The sequence below is a fragment of the Cheilinus undulatus genome, linkage group 8 (assembly GCF_018320785.1).
Source record: "Cheilinus undulatus linkage group 8, ASM1832078v1, whole genome shotgun sequence".
NCBI lineage: Eukaryota > Metazoa > Chordata > Actinopteri > Labriformes > Labridae > Cheilinus > Cheilinus undulatus.
The window spans coordinates 46,052,853-46,075,898 of NC_054872.1; the positions used below are offsets into that span (position 1 = coordinate 46,052,853).

Here is a 23,046-nt window from a genome sequence, read left to right on the forward strand (position 1 = left end):
CATTATTTACCCCGGCACTGGTGGCTTGGATGGATGACGCACACACTGATGTTTATTTCCTGCATACCAGCGTACGTTGTAGCCTGGGATTCAGCAGCTTTTAGTGGGAGTTGTGATTCTACAGTCCACACACATTAAACTTGATGTCAAATGAGACTCATGCAGCACAGAGAAGCATTCCAAAAACGTGTGAGATTGCTATATATGCACAGTCTGTAGGAGGCAATACTAGGCATTACTAAATCTAAATTTAGCACAAAAGTAAGGAAATTTGTTTTTTGGTGGATTATTTCTTTGTTGTAACAATGCTTCTTGACAATAAATCTTAGATTTGTGGACAGCCTATTTATTTCCCTTTCAAATTGTACCACATCTGTAAAGATCATGCATTTGAGGGATGAGCAGCAGAGCTGAGGATGTGGGTTGCGCCCATGAAAAGTTTCCTGAATGCTCCCTGCCAATGCCAAACAGCTTATTCTTTTTCCACCGGAAAAACAGGGCTTTCCTTGGAGCCAATCTCTATGCAAAGAGAAACTGAGATGAGGTTCTGCAACCTGTGGCAATCCCATATCTCCATAAACTGGGCCCAAATTCTATCCTCCAAGAGGACAATTGTTTGTCACCACAGAGGCTACCTCCAGACTTTGGGAGTGGAGAGGATGAAATGGCCTGCCAGCAGTCCTGACCTAAACCCCATGGAACATTTGTGGGATCAGCTTGGGCGTGCTGTTGGTACCAGCGTGACCAACACACTGGCTGACTTTGACAAATCCTGGTTGAAGAATGGGATGCCATCCCACAGCAGTGTTTGACCAGGCTGGTGATCAGCATGAGGAGGAGGTGCCAGGCCGTTGTGACTTCGTAAGGTTCTTCCACACATTACTGAGACCACTGTTTATCAAATTAATTGTTAAATTGCACATATGTCTTGTTTCTTCAGACTTCAACCATCCAATCCACCAAAGAAACGTCAACATTGTCATGGGTGCAACATACATACTCCGCTCTGCTGCTTATTTCACAACTGCATTTTTCTCACAAATGTGGCACCATTTGAAAGGGAAATAAACAGGATTTCCAACAGTTTAAAGTTTAGCCAAGAAACATTGTTACTACAAAGAAAGGATCTACCAAACACTAGTTTCATTACTTTTGTGCTATTCGGTTCAATTTTAACCCAAATAAAACATTTATTTTATTTTAATGTGACAAATTCACACGGTACAACTCTCAACTTTAATATTATGTCATTTAAACTGTTAAAGTGTTGGATAAAAATCAGGTATCATGACAATCCAGTAAAAGCAAAATTTATAAAAAAACCTGTGAGCTGCTCCATATGGCTGACTCTGATTAAATAAAACTCTTTCACCTAAAATTAGCTTTACTGTTCTTGTATTTACTACCTCTATTTCTGGCTGCAGTCCAGTGATGTAATATTACAACTTCAGGTTACAGTTGAATTATATCATGACACACAATCAGGGCCTATAAGTCATAATCAGTCATGTTATGTGACTGAGTAAGACTTTAACAGAGTCTGTTTACATCCATCTTAAGCCTGTCAGGAGTGGTGCTTACATAACCAGAGCCATATAAACCTAAGAACCAAAGTCCTACTGAGATCCATAAACTTAAGTCCAGTAAGAGCCGGCAGGAAGAGCCAATAATTATAAAACCCCTCCTAGATAAAGCTGCTATAAAAAGAAAGCATGACTAGTTAAGAAGAAAAATAATCAATGTAAAAAGAGATCATAATCGACTCTTTTAAACCAAAAACAGCTCCATCAATCAGCTGCAAGATCGTCACCCTCAGCGACAAATTCCTGGCATGAACGATCGTGTGCAGGCCTCTGAGTGGTGGGCTGAGCTGTCCATCACGGGGGTAATGGCGTGTGAATGGCCCTCCGGTGTTTGGATTGGAGGGCTCTTGGATGGGATGCCAACCCAAACAGAGACCAGCGGACTCAGTGGGACGGTGGGCCGATTTCCCCCTGCTGCGGCTGCCATACTTCATGCTGTCCACACAGCTCAGTCACACACGCTAAACTAAACACGCACTCAGCCCGGTCAGGCCCACTTACAGCTCTCACAAACACCAGAGAAAACTAGGTACGAAAAATAAAGGTGATGGAAAGAGACGCTTTTATTCAATTAGTGTTTTATGAAAAAAATCCTAATTCTGCTGATTTTCACTCAATGAAACAAAAATGTTTTTGGTTGTGTAGATTGTGGAATTGGCCAATGGATAATATGGATTATATTATATTTTAATCACTCTTCAAAGTATATTTTCCATGACAAATCAAGCAGTAATGTCCAGTGATCCAGCTGAGATGCCAAATAACTAAATTTGCTTCTCTTGTCTGAGGAAAAAAATCTTCTTTACTGAATATTATTATGCAAATGATCAGTTAAACAATCTGTGTTACTTTGTATTGTCACATTTAAAGATTGTTTCTAAAACTAATATTAGCACAAAGCAATCCTAATTTTGGTAGCCTGTTAATGACAATTACTATTCTGTGTTAGCATAAAGCTAATGAACTCACACTGTTTAGACACTCTGTTGTCATCACTACTGAATTTTAAGTGTATTATACTTCTCTCCATTCTAGATCATGGTCTGCCATGGTTTTATGGTTTTATTAGTGGACTATTTGATAGTTATTTCACTTTTCTTGTCTTTTTAAGCATGATTTAAAAATCACAAGAATACACTAATTCATGATAAGAATGATGAAAACATTAGACACCATGTCAGGGGACTAACGTTTACATATGAAGTGCAACAAAGAAGAAACTTCTAACCTCACACCACGTCTGTCTAATCGGAGTTCATTTGTCATCTGCAGCGTCAGCAGTGTTAAACTCTCGTCTGTCAACACGTCGATCAGAAGGAAGTCTCTCCACGCAGTGAGGGGAGCACACGAGGGCAGCAGACAGCCAGACTGTGACCTCTTTGAGTTTAGTGACCCCCCTCTGTGGTCCTTTTTCTACATTCTGTACAGGACCTGTCCATATTTAACCCTCCGTCTGCTGTATGATAGGAGAAAAATGTGCAGTGCTATCAGAATATTAATACTGACATAATGTATATAATCAGGCCTTTGATCTAAATCTTACTACTGTAAACTTGCAGGGTGAGAATGCATTAATTGTTAACAACAAATAATTTTGATTCAATATATTTATATTTTAAAGATTTTTCTTTGTTGTGCATCCCTAGTCCTTGATGGATGTCTACCTTTAGTCTCTCTTAGTTGACATTTCCTCTCTTTAATCGCACACTCAGCAGACAGCATGAGCGCACAGTGACCCATAGATCACTGTTGATGTTATCTCTGCTTCCCATGAGGCCTTTCACTCGTTCTCGTCTGCTGCCGTGAGCAAGACCCCCACATCCTGACCAAACCGCACCGACACAACCAGCAAGCCAAGAGGGGACCCGGATTCTTTAGTCCGCCCTGCAACCTGCACCGGGGCCAGGAACTCCCCTTCACAGTGAAGATTTATGGAGCCTGGGGGCAGGTTAGAACCCCCCCTCCAACACCACCCACCAACCCTTCCACCGGCCACACAGCCAGGAGGAGCTCCTCTTGGAACAATAACATCCACATCAGCTGTGCCTCATCGGGGACAGAGGACAGCAGAAGAGTGCTGAGCACATCTGTTTGTGGGAGGCTGCTGAAGAAGAGTGGATGCAGCAGCAGAGACAATGAGGATGTAGTAAGGTGTTCGCAAAACAACAGGAGGCAGAGCAGACGGGAGCGCCTCTAGACAAGAGCTGTCGAATACTTCTCTTATTTTCTGACTTATTTTGAAACAGTCATCAAATTTCGTCTGACTCAAAACTTCTTTAATTTGCTTTCAATCAACCAGTTAAAAATGTGTACAAGTCAAGTCATGTGTCGACATAGTACATGAAACAATAGGGGCATAAAGCTTGTTTCTGCCCTTAGCAACCTGGGAGTGATAAAGGTTGTGAGCATTAAAAAAGAGAGGAACTACTTGAGGCTCTTAAGTATTTGTAGCAACACTATGCAAATAGAATGCCTACATGAGAGGTGTCATTCATCAGCACTGAAAAAATACTGTTAAATTATAAAGACTAGGGAAGCCCTGATTGGGTATTTTGCAGTGAGATCTTCTGGTGTAGTGTTTGTTCGTCCATGTAGCCTTGCAGTGCACCCAGATCTCCTACAGGTGGCAGCATAACCACATAAAAGGAGCACATAAGTCATCCGTATTCAGTCAACAGCATGCTTTTAGTTATTTGTTCTACAGAGGAGTACAAAAACAGCCCACAGAGCATTGAAACAAGTGGCACCAAGAGTTGTGATTTCATGCATGTGCAACGGTGACAGTCAAGGCTGGAGGCATTATGATGTCTGGTTATCCGTTATTTTTAATGTGTTAAGGTTTCCAGCTTAATCATGAGTGTTAACATGTTAACAGACCTACCTTACAGTTAATCAATACTTTCATTAAAAGCATGATTATAACAAAATGAGGGGCAAATTGCTGCAGAGGTGCAGCTAGCCTCTTAGGTCAGTACAAGACTCCTCAAGACTCTTGTCTACCTTAATCTGACTCTACGTGTAGCAGGAGCAAAGCAACCTGCAAATATGCCTTGGTTACATAATTGGGTTTGAGCTGTCAACAATGTTATAGTATACATGATTCAACATGTGACCCTTTTGCAGCTGCATACACAAATAACATATCAATGGCTTAAATGCATTGCATCCGTGTCAGATATGACAATGTACAATGGGATGTCATCTTCTGAGATTTGATGAACAAACTGACAATGCAGTGGAGACAAACTTTGAACAATTACGTCTTCTTGCCAAATGCATACCTTTTTTGAGCGGTCACGATCTTGAGATAGTTATCCATGCCTAATAAGTTCCAGGCTGGACTACTTCAATACACTTTATGTTGGAATCTCTCAATCCTCAATCAGACGCCTTCAACTTCTTCATATTTTAAAAAAACAAAACCAGACAAGAGCACATTACTCCTATTCTCTTTTCCCTTCATTGCCTTCCAGTCCATTTTAGAAATGATTTTAAACTTTTAATGTTTGTTTAAAAAGGTCTGAATGGCCTTTCTCTGTCCTATTTATCTGAGATTTTAACAGTTTGGGTTCATGGCAGGGCTTTGAGGTCATCAAACCAACTTTTGCTGGAAGTGCACAGGCCAAAAATATAAATACTGGGATGACCGAGCCTTTTCAGTTGCTGCACCCAGACTCTGGAATAACCTCACTTCTGATATGCGTACGATCTCTGACTTGGGCCTCTTCAAATCAAAACTTAAGACTTATTTTTTCATGATTGCTTTTAATACCTAGTAGTGCAGTGAGTGTTTTATCCTTTTAGTCTTTATTTATAAACGCTTAAATTTTTTTCTCTTTATGGATGTGTCTTGTGCTGTGTTTTTAATGCTATTAGATTTTTGTAAAGCACTTTGGTCACCTGTGGGGTGTTGTAATGGGCTATATAAAGTAATTTACATTTACATGGTAATTTCAAAACTTGCAACTCGACCTAACTGTTGATAGCCTCTGATCCAATGATGATGCTTGCTTCCCCTTGGCTTAAAGTGAAGTTTGATGGTGTATTGATTGATTGAACATGACAATGAGCTTTCAGCAGGTGTGGAGGCAAAGTAACACCTGCACAGTGATACTCATGCTAGCACTATCACTGCCCCTGCAACAGCCAGGTCTTAGCCATCGACTGTGGGATCTGAGATCACTGGTTCCTGAGAGTCTGGGTGGGAGGCTATGCATGTATGTGGCTGCAAATGTGGACTAATCAACTATTCATCATGGTGAAAGGATGCATCCTTTCCTTATGAAAGTTTGAGAGATTTTCTTCTGACTTTGCAATAATGTCCACTCAGACTCAGGGATGAACTTCTTTCATTTTGAAAATCAAAGGCCATTAGTAAAGGTCGTTGGGCCTCATTTTCATCCCTCGCTTTTGAATATATTTCAAAATAGCCCTAAGGGATTTCCTTCAATTTTTGCACCAAACCCACTCTGAGTATAGGTTGAAATTATTACACCTTGTTCTTACAGCATGTTACATTGCATGGCATTGCATGCTCGCTGTACACGATGTCCATGGTTTCCTTTAACCAAATCAGGTAGATCCAACCCAGTTTTTCTTTGGCAAACTAGTGAAAAGTCTTTTTTAGCTTGATTCTGACCTTAGTGTCACATTAAATGCAAACATCCAAGAAAAAAGTCACTGCTACCAGCTTTAAATGTTGTGTTTGCTGACCACAACTGATACAATTTGACTCTTTGTGCATTTTTGTTATTCTCTGATTTGTCCAAACTATAATTGTAACACAGCCGGGTCGGTGTGGTGAGACAAACGCAGCGTGACTACATGACCTCACATATAATCAGCGTCCGTACAGCTGACTGGTTGATTAGTGGCCTCAGACTGGATATAGACACAGCCTTAGAGCAGAGCTGCTATTAGTGGTGTTTGTGATATGAGATTAGAATAAACAGAATCAACATTCTTGTCAACAACACGGCCGCATCTGAACCTAACCATGCTAAATCTCACCCAGGACCTTCTGCACCAGGAGGGTGCAGATTAGAGAAGGTCTGAGCAAATATAGTCTGTCTGACGGAGAAGAGGAGCAGACGAGATGTTTCGTAAATGTCAGTGGTCGGGTTATTGAACCTATGTGCTTATATAAGGTGAATTCAGCGGCTGTTAATACCTAAACCAGTGGGGAAATGTGCAGCAGAGGCTTGAGGTTCCAACCGCATTATCTAAAGCTGCTCTCCTAGATATGGTCAGTGTGTTTTTACACACTCTTTATATTTTAATGGTAGCTATCCTGGAAATTTGCCAATTATGGGGGTAAATTTATGACCAAAATCTGAGATTTTGACATTTCTATGATTGTTTAATCACTGTGCTTCATGATATTTTACTTTTCACAGACATTTGTTAACAGATTTTCACCTTTTACTTTTGTTACTGTTTTATATATATATATATATATATATATATATATATATATATATTGTTATCAACTTTGTCTTTAGTTCCTCAGTGAGGCAGTTTGAGGGTGATTTAAGCCAAAGCAACATGATCTTTCAGAGAAAATAAGCCAAATCAAAGTACATCTACTACTGCGCTTTTGTGCTGGTTGATTGGTCCAATTTCAGGAAGATCCATCTCCAAGTTTTGTTCTTATTTGTTCTGAGAATAACTAAACCAATCAGCATCATTTGAGGGTAAAGAGGCGGTGGCGATGGGCGGGGTTTAGTTGAGGCAACTGCAAGTAAACAATCATGGCCACACTGTCCAGTAAAGAGATCAGCCTGGATACAAATATACTGGCAGCTTTTCTTTCATTTTGTTTGTGTTATATATATTTTTGGGGCTTTTTATGCCTGTAATTGACAGAAAAGAGCAGCAGATAGAGTCAGAAACAGGGATGAGAGAGTGGGGGAGAGACACAGGCCGGCTGTGTCCATGTGGCATCACCTAACCTCTCGACCAGGGGTCATCAACTGCATGTGCCAGATGTTTTTTTGAAAGGTGCTGAGCAAATAAGCTAAAATAAAATAACAATTATGATCAATTAACTATCCATAACTACCTAGCTATGTCTATCAATCACTGTTGTACTAGTAACCTAATTTTCTATAAAACTGACTGTGATTTCTAAGCATTAACAGTGAGATCAGTCCCTACCCCTTTTACTCAAGGCAGCAATAGAGATATTTTGTCTCCAAGTGGAAAGTTGACAGAAAACTGCAGATTTATACGCTTTCTTCAGTTTTTGTTTGATGTCTATAGGTCAAGTAAAACAGGAAATATGATGAATTTGATATAAAATCAAATTTACACATAGAGGACAGTCAACCATACTGTACAGGACAGGCACTGGTATTATTTTATAATTTCAGCATTTTGTAATTTCTTTTATGACACCAGACATGAGCATGGTGTACATTTACTGAGTGGTTTTTATTGTGAAAAGTACTGACAAAATGGCAGTGAAGCTCTTAGGGTTAAAGACAAAAGACACCCTTAAAACAACATCTTTTCTCCTCCTCACTTGTTCTGAATTTAATCATATCCTGATGGGAATCTTCAGGGTGCTGATGTGGCTCTCAGGCTGCCGGTTGATGATCACTGCCTTAGGCCACCTGTGCTGCATATTGGCAGCTTTATCAGAATTGGACGTTTTATCATCAAAAGAGCGGAAAATCATGCTGAAAGATTTTTTCTGAACACCATTGTCTGTTTGACAACGTAGCTTCAGTCATCATTTGACCTGCTCACGTGGTGCATTACTGAAGTGCCTAAAAGAACACGTGCACAGCTGCAAGACTAATAGAACATTATTCAAACAATGACACAAAGAGTTCTTGCGTGATCGTGCCATTCCCTATTGATCTGACATGTCAACAAACCTCTATCACTCAGATACTTTCACATTAATCTTCCTAATGTTTTAAATGTTCTGTTTTTTCTCAGTAAAACACTTAAGAGTTGCTTTGAGTATTATCAGGGCTCTATAAATAAAGGTGCACCTTCTGTATTTCCCCCTAAAAGATCAATTTTTGATTCTGATACTAAGATTCTGAGTTTTTAATTCAGTTGTAAGAGAAGGTCATGGTGTAACAATCTACATGCATACAGCTTTACACCTTTAAACCACAGATGGTATAAAGTCTGTGTGAAGTCTGAGTGTCATTAGTTACTTGGTTAAAGGAAAGAGCTTTTAAAGCTTAAAGCAGCTTACATTTACCAAATGCTGTCCCATATAGGGCCTAGTCCACATGTAGGCAGGTATTTTTGAAAACCGAGGTTGTCCTGACATTTCATCCATACATAAATAACTTTTTGACTCACACTTTTTAAAAAGCTATTTTAAGAGTGCAGATATTTAAAAACCGAGGTACCGGGGTTATGTGCACAGATGGAGAACAGCGTTTTAGGCTAATACTGCCAAATGGACTTTTAACACGCTTACACACAGACAGCTGCTCCTCCACTATTCAGATGAACAGAGACGCCTGATTGGATCATAGAGGTGACTGCTGATTCATTCAACTCTTCGAAAACATAAACCCTGCTGCAAGCGTTGGCTGTTTAGGACATGATCTGATTCGGGTTAGTGGGATTGCTCTGAGCGCCCACACATCAAAGTCCAACCACAATTGAAGTGCTATTTACAGCACATTTAAATGTATGTTTGTATTTTCAGAACTAGCATGTGTAAACGGATGTTTAATTTTTTTAGAAATCCGGATGAAATAAGTCCAAAATGCCTATCCAGGTATACTCAAATTAAACTGAATGCTGTATTTGGACCATTCAGAGTACAAGCACAAACAAGGTGTCTTTAGACAGGTAACACTCTGAAGATTCTTCCCAAACTGCCAGAATCATTATAGCTGCTACTGGTATGGAGTAATACAACAAAAACAAAACTATTTTGTCCCATCTGCATGGGATACCATCTGGTCTTTAGCAAAAAGATTTCAATTTGCACTCGAACAAGAGCAATACAACTTAAAATTTTACATAGATTACATGTATCCCCTTACCGCAGGCATTTCTTCAACCGCTCTCTCTCTCTGTGTCTCAAGTGTAAAACTGATGTGGGAACCTTAACTCATTGATTTTGGTCTTGTCACAAACTTCAGAGATATTGGATTGAAATTATATGTGAAATGGAGAGAATTTTTCATGTCAATATAGAAATGAACCCCATGTCTCTGATCCTGGGTCTTCCAGGTAAATATGTGAAAACAGCAGCTGCCAAAAGACTGTATAATATTCTAACATTTGCAGCGAGAAAAAATATTCTTCTGCAGTGGGTTAGTGACAAGAGCCCTTCTGTCTGTGGTTGGCACAAAATAATTTTTGAACTAATCTCCCTGGAATATCTGACTAACGTTATACATGATAATGTAGACCAGTTCTACAGAGTGTGGCGTCCATTTTTGGACTATATCGGACCGGACCTTTCCTCCGCCCTATTGAAAGGACTGTCGTGCACTTGAATGACATTCATAATTGTGACTCCTATACACTGTAGGTCTGACCTACCACCTTCTGTCTTTTTTTTTATGCCCAATTTTTCATTTCTCATGTAAGAGCTGTTGTGTTTGCTTTGTTATTTGTCTAGTTTTGAAGACACTGTTTGTTCTGTTGAATGAAAAACAAAAATTGCAATAAAACAATGAAAAAAAAAAAAAAAAAATTTGTCCCGTCTGAATTTGTACCATGAAACAGAGGCCTGTAGGTGTGGTAATGGCAGGAAAAATCAACTGCACTAAAGAACGGAGCCTCAGCTAGTTTAGGTTCAAATTTGATAACAATAGAAGAGAAAATGAGGATTTTACACCTGATTTTATGAGGAAAAGTCCAACAGTGTGAAACTGGAGACACCTAAAAGTACTGAGGTTTTTAATGCATGCCTGCCGCCGTGTCTCGATAACCTTTCAACTTATTTTGTTGCCTGAGTTGTCAGAACAAAGAATTTGCTCAAAATGTTTTTTTTTATTTTTGCAATTTGAACGGATGGCACTGCTGCAAACAGCACAAAACATGACATTTTGATAGAGTTTCTCTATGCAGAAATCCTTTAAAGCCCATCTAGAGTTCTCTGTTGTGTCGTGTTGTCATCTGCAAAAAGCCTGTAGCTCACATCCTTCTTAAAACCAAACAGACGAGCTTTGGGGCATCTTTTTTTTTTCACCAGAGGACGCAGCTTGCTCTAAAGACTGTTAAAACAACTTAAAATACAATTAGGACAACATAAGAAAGTAGGGCACATTTAAACTACAGTATATAGATTCTAGGACATGAACCAGTGATAAGAGTTTAAGTCAACACTTAAATGGAGCATGTAGATAAAGGCAAAGGTCATACAAACATTTGAAATTTAACATTAACCCCAGCTGAAGCTACGTCTGGTGTTGTTTATGTCTATTCAGACCCGATGCAAAGCAAAGGTCATAAATAAGTCACCCAGTCAAAGACTAGATCTGTCTGCTATCACTTCCTGAGTTTCCTGCTGCTGACAGACTAAGCTTTCTTTCCTTTTAATCTGTTGGTATCATCTCAGCAGAGCCAATCGGTCGTGTGACCTCAGTAAAGACGGCATCAGTCAGAGCAAAGACGGCCTTTCCATGTAATTATTCTCATGCTTTTCTTTCATGTGGAAGTCATAAGAGGGAAACTATGAACAAAAGGGCTGTAAAAGCGGTCAAACTTAGAGTGATATTTTACACCGAGGCTAATAACGGCTTGTATTTCCCAGCAGACGATGTCACTTCTGCCTCTTTCTGCAGATTTCCTTTGCAATATTCCCCTTATTATGCAATATTAGGATTTATAGCTCATATTGTATGACACAATAGGATGACAGATGCTGTGTTCCTGCTGTTTTCAGGCTGGATTGTAAAACTGCTCCTAGATATGAGAGCAATAAAAATCAGACAGGCGTTCCTACATGGGAGATGACGATTTGACACTCATTAAACAGCAGAAAAATACTTTCTACCCACATCCTACATCTGTCTCTTTCCTCAGAGTGTCATTACGGCTGACTTTCATCCCACACGCTGGAATATTCTGGTTGAACCTCGCTGTGGAAAGAGCCGGAGGTCAGATTCTGGTTGACCAGGACGACCTCGGCTGACCGGAGCGAGGGGTGAGGACCATGCTGGCCCTGCGCTGCGGTCGGGGAAAGCCGCCTCACGTTGGTAACAAACGGGAAAGCTTATATCCTGCGGGCGTTCCGAACCAGACAATTATCCACAATGTTCCATAATAACAACCCCAACGGGCTGGAAAAAAGGGAATAAAGTAAGTGGAAATGTTTCTGAGACACAGAAATGATTGTGCAGTCTAAAAATAAAAGCATGCAGACAAATCTGTGATACTGGAGACGTCATTTCTCTGCATCGTCAGGAACACACACTTCATTAAAACCTTAATGAATGTGACTCAGCAGTGACACTGTGCCTCTAATAACACGGCCACAAACATGGATCATCCATCTTAATATTGCAGCTAACCTGGAGGCCAGAGTTTCTAACGCATCACAGTTTAGGCTCAAAGCCTGAGAGCTTTGGTTATATAACCAGAAACCACCGTGGTGTGTTGCCACTGCAGCATGCCAAGGTGTTTCCCAACTAAACCATCGATTTATTTCTTCAGGAATAAAACAAACTACAACCTCTTGGACATTTTCACCAAAGATAAATAAAATCACTGGACGAACCGGTGATTCAATCACTCAATCACTTCAATCAATCAGTTCAGAATCAATTCTAAAAAAAGCACAGAAAAGCAAATTATATAATAAAAAAAACTCAACTGTCCATAAGAAAGTCTCCTAGAGCTAACTGTCTGGTCCTGGTTGACTGAGAGCCATATACAGACGAATTAGGGAGGAAACAACATCAGTACTAGCTGTGATGATATCTTACTATAACATTTGAGGGTTTTCATGACAACTGCTGGAAGAAGTTTTTCTTCTTTCAACAAAAAATGGTTTTATTTATTTATCCTTTGGTATTATCTAGCCATCTTAAAAATGCAGTCCCCTTAAAACAGAATTACCTTTTCATTGGTAATATTAACAATGTTGATGGGCACACTGAACTAGACGATTATTCAAAAATACACAAAAATAGTGGTTAAAAAAAGTGTCAAAATTGCACAAAAAGTGGCAAAACAATGGCAGCAGTGGGTTGGAAAGTTGTAAAAAAAAATTGGGTTTAACTGAAAAAAACTGTGACTAAAACTGTGGTTAAAAGAGGCTAAAATGTGAAAAGTGACAATAAAAATGGCAAAAATGGGTTGAAAGTGGCAAAAAGGTGGCAAAAATTGCATATACAGTATTTCACATTCATCTGGGAAATCGCCAATACAAAGTGTTTGGGAAGTGCAGGACTTTACACAAAATTCATAGAGGTAATTGGACAAATGTTCTGTAAGTCACATCAACTCGAGCCAATCACAGTGACAAGACAAAATGAGGTAGGTGGGCACGTGAAATCTGAGCTCAACAGGCTAGTGCCGCCATGATGTATGAACAGCTGAGTTCCTCACCGTAGTTGGATGTGCAAAAACATCTCCTCTGCCAGAAAAGCTTTTAGTGTGGCTCTTCACTTTTTCTCTAATAAAGAAATGTTGTCCAGGTCTGACTAAACTACTGCTGCATTACAGCTAGATCCATGCTAATAGCTACCATAGCATAGCATAGCATAGCAGGAGCCATTGTATACACCAGAAAACCTCACCTGTAACTATTGCAAACTCATGCCAAAGCATGCTGGGAGAAGCCCCCCCCCCCCCCCAAAAAAACAACTTGTTTTCTTAGATGACAACGTCAGACATTTCAGAGAATTCAAACTCAGAAGTTTTGAGTTGCTGACCATAAATTCCACCCCCCCCCCCCAAAAAAAAAACTTGAAATTTTCAAATTTGAAAAGTTTTACATTTACATGAAACTGGAAGAAGGGAAAAGTCCGAAATTCAAGACAGCCCCATCTGAGAATCTCTGAACTATGTGACATACAGTCGTGTTTGTCCCTTCTGAAATAGACACTAGATACAGATAAACAAGGTCTAAGTTAAAGTTGAGATAACCTGACTAAAGTATCTTAATCAGCGTGTTTAAGGTTTTAACTCTAACTTATGCTGCTCTTAAAACCAGTGGGTTGCAGCAGGCATCTCAGTGATTGGGCCCACCCAAGATGGCCCAAAAATCTGCCATGCGACTCTGTTCATATACAAAGAAAAATCCAAATGATGCAAAGCTAATAAAGAGATTGAGGATAACTTCTCAGCATTTCTGCTGTCCCACAAAACTGAAATATCTTTACAGTGAGTCTTAACTTCATGAAAAGCTCACTTTTTGTGAAAGACCTTGTATTTAATCTTTTGGTTTCAGCCATGATTTATGTTTTCACCTCTATCACAGGGAAGTTTTTACTGTACATTGTTTTATTTTGCAGGTACTGCCCTATTACTACAGACTGATTAGTTTATTTCACACATACCCAGGGTGCGACCTGCTGCACACATGAATGTAAAAATTGAAGGTATCCAAAGACTGTCTGGTTTTCAGACTAAAAATTAAACATGAACACGTTACATAAATCTTCCAGGAAACAGTCTATCGTCACGTGTCGTCCAATGTGAGGATTTACAAATGCTATTGATTTCTGCAGAGAAAACTGGGTGTCTTTCTGTTTTGGACTCTTTACTTGTCATCAAAAGTCACATGAACACGTCACCTTGAACTCTGGTAAACAGTGATGTACATGTGATGGCTGGCAGGTTTCAATGAGGTTGTGTTTTTAAGTTTACATCTATCTGCAGCACATTTACTGTCAGTGAAATACATTTTACTCTTAGCTGCTTGTTCTTTTTTGGTAGTTTTATATTTTTTTTACTTCAAAATTGTATCAATATCAATAAAAATGAATAACTTCTATCCTTATAAGTAGCTTCTGAATAGTTAGAAACCTGGCTTGTCTGGATCCTTTATATCTAAATGCTTGTGAAAAAGCAAAGAGTTCAAGCAAATCCTTAGTTCCCAGCAGTTTCAAGGTTTCTCTGCTGCCTGGGAAATATAATGAAAAGTCATTAACATCATGCACAGATGCATCGATTCAACGTCCGTATTGGCAGACATCACCCATCATCTAAACCAGAGGATCTCGAACTTTTCAGCCCAGGACCCCCAAAATGAAGGTGCCAGAGACCGGGGACCTCCACTGTACCTGAAGATGGTTGAACACTGCCATGCACAATCAAGAATATTCATGTGCAGATGAGGCCACTGGAAAAGGTGAGCGCTAAGTTGTGAAATCCTTATTTTATATTTAACCTGAATAATAACAACTTTACACAAGTAAACACATATTTTTCTATTATCTTGTGTTGAGTAAATAGTCTTCTAAAAAATGTAGTTCCCTTTTATTTAAAAAAAGAATCAAAACGGATAAATAATTGCCAAAAAATTGGTGGGAAAAGTGGTGAAATGGGATTTTTAAAGTAGATGATACAGTTTAGAAGTGGCAAAAATTTGATATAAATGAAGCAAAAAATTATTTAAAAAAAGGCATAAAAATTGTTAAAAGGGAATTAGAAAGTGACTGAAATGGGTTTAAAGTTGCAAAAATAGGTTACCTGTGATGGATAAAAATAGGCAGAAAGTGAAAAATGGGTGTAAAAAGTGGTTGATAGTGGCAATAATGGGTCAACAGAGGCAACAATAGGTAGAAATTGGCAAGAATAGGTTTAGAAGTAGCAAAAACAGGCAGAAAAAAAGTGGAGGAAAGGGTTTAAAATTAGCAAAATGGGTTTGAAGTGGCAAAAATATGTTAAAATTTGGCAAAATTGGTTCAAAGTGGCAAATGTTTAATTAAAAAAAAAAACATTATTTGATGTTTTTAGTTATCTGGAGACTCCCTCTAATTGTCTTGCAACCCCCAAGGGGCCCCAACTCCCACGCTGGGAACCACTGATCTAACTATGTGGCATGGACAGATGTTGGACCATTGTTGATCTGGTGTCTCCATTCTTGTTCCTTTAAAATGGTGGCATCTGGTATATCTTGCTTTTGAATCTTACAGGGATTTTTACAAGACAGAAAAAGTGGCCTATTGGACAAACTCTGCTCTGATTTAATGGTCAAATGTAAGAGAAAATGTTGGCATACTAGTGTTGCACCAAAAGAAGTATTGAAAAAAAATATGCATCAACTAATTTTTTTTGTTAAACTTCTGTATGAAACCCTCTCTACTTATTAACACCACAGCTGTTTGCAGAGCTGCTTACTGATCAAAATCTAATTTTTCCTGCAGTCAACCTTCACCATCTCTTTATTATCCCAGAGTAAGTGAACATCGTTATTGGCAAACTAATACAGCAAAACCCAATTAGCTGAGCTCTGCAGGGAGACGCTAAAGAGTCATTGAGTTCTCTGGAGGATCTCAGGAATCAAAACCCCATGACAAAGCTGCATCCAGGATGTCAGCCGCGATGTTAAAAACAGAGTGGTGTAAAGGACTGAAAAACGACCTTCACCAGCATCCTGATGGATTGCACCCAGTCACCTCAGGATTCACATGCCAGCTGTTTTCGAGGCATAGCAGAAAACAAACACGGTTTGTGTTTAGCCAGGTTGTAACACCAACAAAGCCGCAGTGGACTTTCATCCAAAACGTTTCAGATCAGACGGCGGGCAGCGTGATGTGCCACAAGACAAAAACAAACATCAGCGCTGGCCACGAATAAATGGCACTTTTCCGGTGAGTTGTGTGGCAGGCCAGCAGCTGGCACGTGCATCACATGGCTGAATATCAAACCACTTCTGCAGAAACACTGAGTGCAGTTTACGTTGTATATTTCTGGTTTTACAGTGATGCAGCAGGATGTTGCTTGCAGCCGTGACTGCATACATCTCGTTGCTGTGAGAGCTTCGGGTTTAGACCGCAACCCTCTGGAGACCGTGACCTCTCACATGTGCACAGCTAAGAAGCAGCTGCATGTAACTCAAAAATAATTGCTTCCTCCAAAAAGTCCAGAAAGCATGATGTGTGTGCTATCTTCAGAGCAGCTCCCTGCAGGGACAACAAGTAAATCAACATTTTAGGCCCATTAATCAGCAGCTCACTTTGTAGACTTTTGTTTGTGTTGGAGGGAAAGGTTGAAGAGGATGGGAGAGGTTATCTGTTTAGAGCTTATAGCCAGAAAGCTAGAAAGTAATTTTACAGTTAATTTACTTATTACAGAGCACCCAAACACAACACTTAGGACTCAGACACCATTAATTAATTTGGCTGTTCTTACACAATCCCTCTAACATGACACGCCAGATAGATTGTTTCTTATATGGATTGCATGGGATATATTAAATATTTATTTTGGAAACCTCTCATAAAAGTTTGGGAAGGATGGGACTTATAAAAAAAAATCTCTAAAGGTGATTGGACGAACATTCTGTCACATTCATTACGAGTCAATCAGAGCATCAAGACAAAATGAGATAGTAGGCATGTGCAGCTCTGGTAGTAACCTGAGCTTGACAGGCAGGTGCTGTTGTAGTTTACAAATGGTAGAGCTTGTTGTTGGATACAACTCAAGCTGAGGCCAGTCAGGAGAAGTACAAAAACATCTTCTCTGGGCTCCTCTTCAAGAACTGCTGCTCTACTGCAGCTACATCCGAGCTACAGCAATGGCAGCCATTTCTATTGGCTTCCAGTACAACTTAACCACACCCGTTCTCAAATGACAATGATGTTCTCAGACCCGGTACAATCATTTCAGACAGAAGCTTTGCAAGATAGATCTACCAGATGACTGACATGCAATCAGCTTTGCAAGGTTGCATTCCCTCATGACAGTCACAAAGTTATTTATTCACAGATATACCTTACAGTATGAAGACCCCGCACAAGCAGTTGGGTCAAACATCCATGTCATTGGATGTACCCACTGTATTAACAAATCAGTGATAAATAGATACTATTACATAGAGGTCGGGTCAGGTATGGGAGCATATGCCGGTTCAGCACTTTGCCGTATCAACCTTGGACTTGTAGTGTTCTGGCTTCATGATGGCCATCGTCCAGGCCTGCTCTAAGCCCATGCTCCGTCTCTTGAGGTATCCTCCAAGCTGCAATGTCTGGCTCCCCAAGTGGACTGATTTCCAGTCTGATTGGACCAGAGTTAGCCTTTCTGGGGCATCTCAGCTACAATTTCAGGGTTGCAACCAAAGTGGTCACTGGGTACTCCTGAAAACCCTACTGTCCGCACGCAGCCTCCAGCATCCGCCTACACATACATGTTCAATCTCCTTCTTCATCGCGCCATAATTTGAATACCACATCCAGTGCTGTGAATCATCCACAATCCAGCAATCCTCAAGCTCAGACTGCTGGCAAAGCCAAAGAGCATTGAGGAACCTTGTAGCCCTCCCTGTCAGTGCCAGTGTTAGCACTGAGGTCACAAAGAACGAGGAGTAAGAAACAGTATTTCATACTAAACTACTCACCTCCCTTCACTGGCTCCCAGTTGATTTTAGAATACATTTCAAAATTTTATTGCTGGTTTTTAAATCTCTCCATGGTTTAGCCCCCTCCTATTTATCAGACCTTTCAATCCCATATACCCCACCATGGTCCCTCAGCTCCACTGGGCAGTCCCTCCTAGTTGTCCCTAGAGTCCCACGCGAACTCAAAGGTGACCGTTCTTTTTCAGTGGCGGGTCCACATTTGTGGAACAATCTGCCTCTTCAAATTAGAGGTACAAACACTTTACATTCATTCAAGGCCCAGCTCAAACCCCACCTGTTTTCCTTTGTTTTTAATACTGCTTAAATACTTCTCCAATCTGAGCTACATTTTCCTCTCTGTGAATATGTATTCTGTGCCATGTTAATGTGTCTTGTCTGTGATCTCCTGTATTGTTTGGTTGTTTCTTATTATGATTTAAGTGGAAAGCACTTTGGTCAGCTGAACGCTGTTTTAAATGTGCTATAGAAATTAAGTATTTTGTATTGTTCATGTTGATTGCAAAATGTGCAGCTCTGTCACCTTTATTTCTCTGGCCTTTCTTAGTTTGAAGAAATGCAAGAATTTCTACGAAAGTAAGGAGTTCATCCCCTAAAAACTTGGCCCATTTATCACAAAGCGGTTCAGTTTTGTAGCTACAAATCCTGAATAATCTCCTGTTCTCTGTAAAGTTCGTCTAAAGCCACTGGCAACAACAAAAATCAGCAGAACAACTCATTTCTTCCAGTGCCTCATTGAGAAGCAGACAGCCAAGTGGGTCAAAAACGTGTGCCTCTGTAAGTGGCACACAAACAAAGTAACCCGTTAACACCTGCTGTGGAGGGATGATTCAGGATTTTAGAGGTGCTATTGTGTTAGAACTTAACATGTGTTAGTGCAGAGGGAATATATAAACAAAGACAAAAAAAAGAGAGCTCATTGTGCAAGTACCTCATACAACTCCATTAAAAAAACCTGAACTATCCCTTTAAACAAGTGTCTGTAGCACAAATGGATTTTTTTGGAGAGGAAATCAAACACACATATTTAGCTATGTTTTGAGAAAAAGAACAGTTGTGTTTGGTTCCTGGTACTACTTAATTGACAACAATGAATGCCTTGCAAAAAGACTAATGCCACCAAAACCCAAACATATGATGCAAAGAAGTCCCAATAAACTACTCGCAATTTGTAATCCTTCTTTGCCGGTGGTGTGGATCAGTGTCTGTGTATTGTGTGACGGTACCATGAGCAAGACGATGGACCCAGTAGTAGCAGAAGTCCACTCCCAGGAACATGAACCACCAGGTCCATGGAGAGTCCCAGGGCAGCTCTATCAAGCGGTATTTGTCCCACACGTACATGTATGCTGTCAGCTCACAGCCTCTGACTAACAACCTGAAAGAGGGCTCAGAATCAACTCATATGCTAGTAAAATGAGGAAGTATTTCAACTATGTGTGGAGTTTTTTCAATGTTGCATGTTGCATGTTATCTTGAAAAGAAAAAACAAAAAAGAAGTCAAAACTAAACCAGAGTCGTGAACTGTAAAACTATTATACTATATGGTGAGAGCTGGATTTGGCCATCCAAACACTCACATAGGGAGTCTGGAGATCATTCCAGCTGCTACTGAGGTAAGTCCATCACCCAGGGTAATTGCTGGGGTCCCTGTCTTCAAAAAACCCACCACCAGCTCCAGCACCATCAGCCCCATGAAGAAAGGAGTGGCCTGTAGAGACGACAAAGACACAGAGACACACATTTACAGGGAATCATGACTCAGCAACACATACTGTGAAAACAAGACAGATTCAAGTCCACCGTTGCTTCCAGCTTGAATATTTGTTTTGGCTGATAAATTAAAGGCTCGAGGACTTTCATGTCTTGTGATCCGTGATGTTTGTTCCACTCGGCGAGGCCGGAGCAGCAGGTTTAAAGCTACAACGTACTGGCAGATCAGAGATCACAAACATTGGTTTGAGGAGAGCTGCGCTGGAGGCAGAAATAATCTCTGCGGTCGAGAAAAAAGCAGAAATTCACTTTGAGTGCCGTCATGTGAAAGAGTGAGAAACATGGCGTGATGATGAGTTCAATCAAGGCGGCACCTAACAGCTTTTCTCCATCATTATTTAACACTCATCCATTTAAGCATAACGCTGGTTTATTGTTTGGTAAATACGCCTTATGAAGTGCAGTTCTTGTTTTACAAGAGTCCTCAGTTTGACCCAGTAAGTAAGAGAGTAGTAGAGGTGGGCACAGCTGGACAGCGCATCTCTTAGGATTAGGCAGCATCCCATTTTTAATACCATGAAACGTTCCCTGAATGTTTGTACTGTGCCCTCCTCTGCATGAGATTCACTAAATCCTTTAAGAAAATCCTTTAAGAAAATGCTTAATGCTTAAAACTCGTGTACTTATTCCTCCTCTGCTGACTACATAAAAGCACAAAGAGAGAGACTAATTCCACATCACACCCATAAACAGCCAAAACTTTTTTAACTCCCAAAATGTCAATTTTAACTCCATTCCAGGTGAAATAGTCTTCAGTGTTGGAGGTATTTGATCTATCAGTGTTAGTTCAACTCTGTAAAGAGTCAAATGATCTAAGCTCCACCCCCGGAGATTTCAAATCTGGGGGATTTCTGAGCAGAGTTTAAATGTATAAAGTATAGCCTAGTGATCTCTACAGGGGTTCCTCTGCTCATGTTTCTTGTGGATTGTTGCTGTTTTTGATGTGAGACATTTGAACCATGGGTGAAGTTATCAACTGAGTTAGAGTTCTCGCCTGTTAATTTGTGTGCTCCATAAGGATGCATAAAGCAGTAGTTCCCAACCTTTTTTCCATAGGACCCCCTACTCATATCCAAGGAACGCAAAGCCCCCCCAGGACCCAACTGGAAATATTTATCATCAGTTTTAATTGTTTTCATTGACCAAATTCCAACATAATAGAACTACACACAATTTTTCTTGATAAAAGGTGTATCTACAAACTATCCATTATTACCGCAGTGGATTAGAGTCACTCTAAAAATATATGTAAAAAAAATGACAATAATAATAATAAAGAGCTGTTGATTTAAAAAAAAAATCTCAAAATTCTCAAGTCATTAATTTATGAGAAAAAAGTTGTGATAAAACTACAATGTACAATTTTGAAGACTATACGTTTGGAAATTCAACCACTGTTTCGGTTTGGTTTCTTGTAAATTTTATGCTTGTAAATTTTTTATTTTAAAATTTTTGGAGTTTCTAGCATCAAAATGTGACTCTTCCTAAATTTGGAAATGTCTTTTTTTTCCTTTAAAATTTCCAAGTTTTCAAACTCTGAACTGAATTCAATTTTCTTGTAAATGTACGAATTTATAATCTCAAAAAAATTAATTATTCCCTTAAAAATGTTGGCTTTTTTGCAAAAAAACCTTTGACTTTTTCATCCTTAGGTTGGCCGTAATATACTCTGTTTTTTCCTCATGATTTTATCTATATATATTTACATCTAATTTTGACAGCCTCATAGCCAACAGGGTCCCACGCCCCCCCTGAGATCTTTGGCATGCCCACTCAGGGTGCCTGGAGCCCTGGTTGGGAACCAATGACAATGAGCATTATTTTTCATTAGTGTGCGATGCTGTGCTATGAAATTGACTCTCTGCTTCGTTCTTGCCAGAGGAGACCCAACTTGCCACAGATTTTTAAGCTTGGCTGCAACTCTGTTAGACTAAAAAATATTTAACACTAGTATGGAGCAATATAAACACTTTAAAAGGGGTAAATATAACTCTACATGAGTTCAATCAGCACTGTCAATTTTGCTGTGTATTTCACTTTATTATAGAGGTGTGACTTTACCTGAACAACCTGGTCAGAGATCTATTTTTCTTGTTTTTATTGCAGATTAAGAAAGATCATAGTTTAAGGTAAAAGTCCTCAGAAGCTACTCAGTACTTAAACGTTAAATTTAATGTTTTACTTTTACTTGAGTAGATTTATAGACCAGCACCTTATTTTTACAGAAGAATTTTTTTACCAGAGTAACTGTACTTTTGCTTGAGTACAATAGTCGTGTACTTTTCCCACCTCCGGCTATAATACATGAAATCCTTTTAATTAGCTTTGAGAAATTAACTAATTCCTCAGTATCAAAAAGAGAAAAAAAACATTTTCCTGATTTTCAGCACATGCTGGAGAAATATGGCCGACTACTGTCTGATCGAGTACAGAAGATAAACAAGCTTAGGATGTTATCCTCTGTAATCAGCAGCTATTTTTGTTCAAGAAGCCGCAGGATTTTCTTTTAAACACACAAACAAAATTGTGACTTATTCCCACTGACCAAAAAAATGGATACCATTTAGGCTGCCATGAAAAAACAAATGGAGAGAACAAACCAAACGGTCAGTGACAGGCCTCTATTCTAACCATGCTGGAAACATGTAATAACCTCTTAATGGGTCTGTCAAACATGGAACCAATTAGTGAGGGGCGTAGTTAGAAAACAGGTCACGACTGCGACTTCAGCGGCGCGCACGACCTGCTGGTTGGCTTTAGCTCCGAGGCGCTCGTTGACCAGGTGACTGCAGTCATAACCGCGACACATGGCCTTGCTGAGAGCAAGGAATGAGGGGCGTGACGAGGCCGCGGAGGAGCACATCTGCAGGTGGTCAGGGGAGGAAGTGTGCATGTGTGCGAGTATGTGCAATGTGCATATCCACATGTGAATGCCTCTGCTCCAGCGTGCAGGTGTGTGATGTGAGTCTGTGTGAAAGTGTGTGCACAAGCAGAGAGTGTCACCAGGGACCGGCGATCACACGCAACGCTCCAACATCTGGCTGCAGACTGCAGCGTATGAATGTGCTCGCAGCGCAGGCAGACCTCCTCTAAACCCGCAGAGAGAGGGATTATTGTACTGTATGCAGGACTAAAACCTTTACTTCTCTCTCACGTAGTTGATAGTTTTACCTC

At 39.9% G+C, this 23,046-nt stretch overlaps 1 protein-coding gene across 1 annotated transcript in view; it reads right to left on the bottom strand.

Annotated features, from left to right (window-relative positions):
- agmo (alkylglycerol monooxygenase) overlaps positions 1-23,046 on the bottom strand; it is an 82,322-nt gene that overhangs the window by 51,510 nt on the left and 7,766 nt on the right. Inside the window, exons 2-3 of the mRNA XM_041792770.1 lie at positions 19,680-19,810; positions 19,326-19,477 (exon numbers count right to left, since the gene is read on the bottom strand). Coding sequence (XP_041648704.1) covers positions 19,326-19,477; positions 19,680-19,810 — 283 coding nt within the window. The remainder of the gene's footprint in view (positions 1-19,325; positions 19,478-19,679; positions 19,811-23,046) is intronic.